This window comes from Zea mays, unplaced genomic scaffold (assembly GCF_902167145.1).
Source record: "Zea mays cultivar B73 unplaced genomic scaffold, Zm-B73-REFERENCE-NAM-5.0 scaffold_27, whole genome shotgun sequence".
NCBI classification, from domain to species: Eukaryota; Viridiplantae; Streptophyta; class Magnoliopsida; order Poales; family Poaceae; genus Zea; species Zea mays.
The window spans coordinates 72,928-77,520 of NW_023366893.1; the positions used below are offsets into that span (position 1 = coordinate 72,928).

The 4,593-nt window shown below is 38.1% G+C and overlaps 1 protein-coding gene across 1 annotated transcript; it reads left to right on the forward strand.

Moving 5' to 3' along the window:
* The first annotated feature begins 885 nt into the window (after window positions 1-885).
* On the forward strand, window positions 886-3,494 carry LOC118474388 (uncharacterized). Its single transcript, XM_035963720.1, has 6 exons — window positions 886-2,012; window positions 2,099-2,398; window positions 2,483-2,579; window positions 2,653-2,786; window positions 3,279-3,335; window positions 3,461-3,494. Exons 1-6 carry the CDS (start codon window positions 886-888, stop codon window positions 3,492-3,494), a joined length of 1,749 nt encoding a protein of 582 aa, XP_035819613.1.
* Window positions 3,495-4,593: the final 1,099 nt, after the last annotated feature.

Sequence of the window (4,593 nt, forward strand, 5' to 3'; positions counted from 1 at the left end):
GGTAACAATGATGATGAGTTTAGCGAGCATCCTACAGAAGATGATGCAATATCTGAGTTGTTAAAGGATTTAGCTTGTGGTTTAGATGATGGAGGGGATATGGAGGATGATGGGTCTTTTGAGGAACCTAATGAAGACACAATAGCCATTCGTAAGCTAGCAGAAGACAATAGTCAAGAATTATATCCGGGTTGTCAAAACTACTCAAAGCTACGTTTCCTAGTTCGTTTGCTTCACATCAAACCTCTTGGAGGATGGACAGATAGAAGTTTTGATTTGTTGGTAGATTTACTTGTTGATGCGCTTCCTAAGGGTTCAGCACTTCCTAGAAACTTTCATGAAGCAAAGAAAGTGGTCAAATCTGTAGGAGTCGGGTACACTACAATTCATGCATGTGAAAATGATTGCATTCTATTTTGGAAGGAGCATAAAAAACTTGATTCATGCTCGGTATGTAGTGTCTCACGTTGGAAATCAGAAAAGAAGAGTCTAGATGGGAAACGTGAGTACAAAGTTCCTAGGAAGGTGCTTCGTTATTTCCCTATTAAAAAAAGACTCCAAAGATTGTTTGTTTCTTCTAAATTTGCAAGTCTCACAAGGTGGCATGATGAACAAAGAGTAAAAGATGGTTTGCTTAGGCATCCTGCCGATTCACCCTTGTGGAAAGATATTGATCAAAAGTATCCAGAATTTGCTATGGATAGTCGTAATATCCGCCTAGCATTTGCTACAGATGGTTTCAATCCATATAGGACAATGAATGTTAGTTACAGTATTTGGCCTGGCATATTGATTCCACTCAACTTTCCACCATCGATGTGCATGAAAGATTCAAATTTTATCTTGTCTGTCTTAATTCCTGGTCGATCTTCTGCGGGTAGTGATATGGACGTTTATTTTGAGCCCCTTGTCTATGATCTGCTTGATATGTTTATTAATGGTGTGAAGACCTATGATGCCTCAAAGGGTGAATACTTTCAGTTGCGTGCTGCAATAATTTGGACCATCACTGATTTCCCTGGTCTAGGCAGTGTATCCGGATTTGTCACCTCTGGTCAAGCAGCGTGTCCTGATTGCCACTCATTGATTTGTTCTCTCAGACTTGGAAATGGTAGCAAGTCTTGCTACATGGGACATCGTAGGTTCTTACATCCAAACCACCCATTTAGGTCTGATGTTGATTCATTTGGTGAAAGTGAGTTGAGGCCAGCACCTACTCCTCTTTCAGGAGAGGAAATTTTGGATTGTACAAAAAATTTGAAAACAATTTATGGCAAGAAGCCATCAGGTAAGCCAATAAGGAATCAGAAACGCAAGGATGGGAAACCATTAGTCTTTTTGAAAAGGAGACCTATTTGGTTCACTCTTCCATATTGGAAGGACTTGAAAATTCGATATAATTTTGATGTCATGCACATAGAGAAGAATGTGTGTGAAAATATAATTAATACTTTGTTGGACATTGCTGGAAAATCTAAGGATAATCTGAATGCTCGCTTGGATCTTCAAGCTTTAGGTATTAGAAGCGACCTTCATCCTATTGAACTAGAAGCTAATCAATTTTATTTGCCTCCTGCACCCTACTCAATGAGCTCTGTTGAGAAGAAATTGTTTTGTCAAGTATTAAAAGGGGTCAAGTTTCCTGATGGATATGCCGCTGATATACGACATAATGTTCTTGTCAATGAAAAAAAGATAGTTAATCTTAATACTCATGGCAACCACATTCTTCTACAAGATTTACTGCCACTTGCTGTCCGGAGAGTTCTCCCTCAAGAAGTTAGTGCTGTGCTGATTCGTTTAAGCACGTTCTTTAGAAAATTGTACTCTCCTGTTATTCGAATAAGTGACATGCAAAGGTTAGAATCTGAGATAGCTGAAATCTTGAGCCTTTTAGAGATTATTTTCCCTCCATCATTTTTTACCATTAATGTACATTTGATGGTACATCTTCCTACCCAAGCAAGAGTGGCAGGCCCAATCCATTTTCGAAGCATGTGGCCGGTGGAGAGGTATTTTTCTTTGGTATATTACATAGCAAACAAATAACGATATAATTTTTCAATAATATGATGAGTGTCGTTGTTTACATGTATAGGTTTCTAAAAAAATGCAAGGGCTATGTGCGTACAAAAAGTCACCCGGAAGGATCAATTATGGAGGGTTCTTTGTTTGATGAGGCTCTCACGCTTTGTTCTCGGTATTTACAAGATGAGACCCACTTCAACCATAGAGTTAGAAATCGCTTACCAACACAAATTTGTGTTACAACTCCATTCTTTCACAAAATTGGTCGAGCATTGGCTGGAAAGTGTGTTGTCAATTTAGATCACAAGACATGGCTTCAAGCACATAGATATGTCCTTTTCAACTATTCCAACATAGAACCATATTTAAAGTAAGCTATCTAACTCAGCGAGTATCATGTGATTATTTACTCTTCGTTGGCCATTTCAAAGAAAATTCATGTTGGCCATTTCAGCAAACATGCTCAATACCTCTCCTCAATTGGTGTTCGAAATCAGCGTGCGACCAACCACATGCAACATAAAACCTTCCATGAGTGGTTCAGGTTACATGTAAGTATAAAAGGAGAAGTGAATTTACAATCTCATAAAGTCTTTCACTTTAACAATAGTATTGGTACCACAGGTTGAGGAAACATGTGAGGAGGCCTCAGAAGAGATCAAAATTTTAGCTAAGGGACCAATGATGATTGCACATCAGTATAACAGCTACTCAATAAATGGATTCAACTTCCGTACACAGTCATATGATGAGAATAGGTCTGTCCAAAGTAGTGGGGTAGCGTTAGCTGCTGAGACAACTCATTTCGAAAGAGGAAATGATGACAACCATACTATAGGGAAAAACATCTTTTATGGTATCATAAAAGAAATTCTTGAACTCAACTATCACCACAAAGGAAATATTGTGCTTTTCAAGTGTGATTGGGTTGATAACCGTGTAAACAACAAATGGGTTCGAACAGATCAATTTGGAATCACTACAGTGAATTTCAAACATTTATTCAATACTGGTGAAAAGATCTCGGATGAACCTTTCATATTAGCATCACAGGCAACACAAGTTTACTATGTTGTTGATCCAATTGATACTGAATGGGTAGCTGTTGTTCAGCCAAAACCGCGAGATTTGTATGGAAGTGATGTTGATTATGGTATCATTGATGATGAAAATTATGTAGTTCCGCCAATCCTTGATCTGCAATCTAATGTATTTGAAAGTCTTACTGTTGGATGTGTCCCATGTGCTAGAACAGATATAGATGGTGTCATTGTTAGTGGAGTAAAACAAGGAAAAAAATCTAGAAAGTAAGTTTGATGATTCCATGTTTGATGATATTTTTTAATATATGCATGCACTTGTTGTTTGAGTGTAAATAGCTAATCTCATTGTTTGAGTAAGTTTGATGATTCCATGTTTGATGATATTTCAGGAAAAAAAATGGCAAGCGCAAGAGAAAGCAATAAAGATGGATCATGTAGTGAATACGAGCAGCTGAAGCAAGAAAATATTGAAAGAAATAAAAGGAGGTTGGCATCTCTTAACATCCCTGAAATCGTCAAGAGTATGGAGCACCAAGGTCCATCCAAAAAAATTTCAAAGGTTGGCATCTCTTAACTGAATTTCTTTGTGCTTATTTTGTGTTCAGTTTACTCAAACACAGCTGCAATTATTTGCATTACATTTACAAGTTCATATTTCAAATCTCCCTGCCACAAATATGTCTTACTCTGAGTATCATCTCTTTACAATAAATAGTTTCCTTCAGGATCATAAGACGGCAGTTTTACTCTTATTCATGGGCTTAATTGTAATCTGCTAGTGTTTAGCAACTCATTATAGCACAGGAACATCTCTGGTTTCTACTACTGCACCTATCTATATCTTTATTGCTTTCAGATCTATTTCAATCCTGTGCTAGAAAAGAAATTCCTGTGCAACTTGATGTTCCTGTGCAGTAGTAGAAACCAGAGAAATAGTGCCCAGAATTGTGCTAGAATTAGTGCCCAGAATTGTGTATGTGCTCCCAGAAACAGAAATAGTGCCCAGAATTCCAGAAACAGAATCCCAGAAACAAACTTAGTGCCCAGTTATCTGTGTATGGTAAGCCATCACTGTCCGGAGCGAAACATATTCTGGTGTGTTGAAGTCGTCTTTTCGTCCGGAGCTGCAGTCTGTCTTTGCCTCTCCAAGACCCAGGACCAAAATCTGATCACCAACAGAATTTTAGTGCCCAGTTTTAGAGCTTCTTAGTGCCCAGTTCCAGAAAATAAAATCTGAAGTCTGAATCTATTTTCTGGGACCCTAAACCTGCAGTTCCAGAAATTTTAGAGCTTCTTAGTGCCCAGTTTTAGGCTTCTTAGTGCCCAGTTCCAAAATCTGCAGTCTGTCTTCAGAAGTTTTAGAGCTTCTTAGTGCCCAGACCCAGGACCAAAATCTGATTAACCATGTTTTTCCCCAGCTTAGTATTATCAGATTACTACCACAAATCTGAAGTCTATTTTCAACCACATTAATTATAACAGCTCAAAGTCTGAATCTGGTTAAGTCTGAATCGCTACATGT

What these genes read in the sequence shown, in the direction of transcription:
- LOC118474388 (XM_035963720.1), top strand. Translation starts at nt 886, where the DNA reads ATGGACGTTTATTTTGAGCCCCTTGTCTATGATCTGCTTGATATGTTT. An exon ending in CAGTCATATGATGAGAATAG is followed by an intron (nt 2,787 to 3,278) that starts GTCTGTCCAAAG and finishes CCCATGTGCTAG; the next exon opens with AACAGATATAGATGGTGTCA. An exon ending in CAAGGAAAAAAATCTAGAAA is followed by an intron (nt 3,336 to 3,460) that starts GTAAGTTTGATG and finishes ATGATATTTCAG; the next exon opens with GAAAAAAAATGGCAAGCGCA.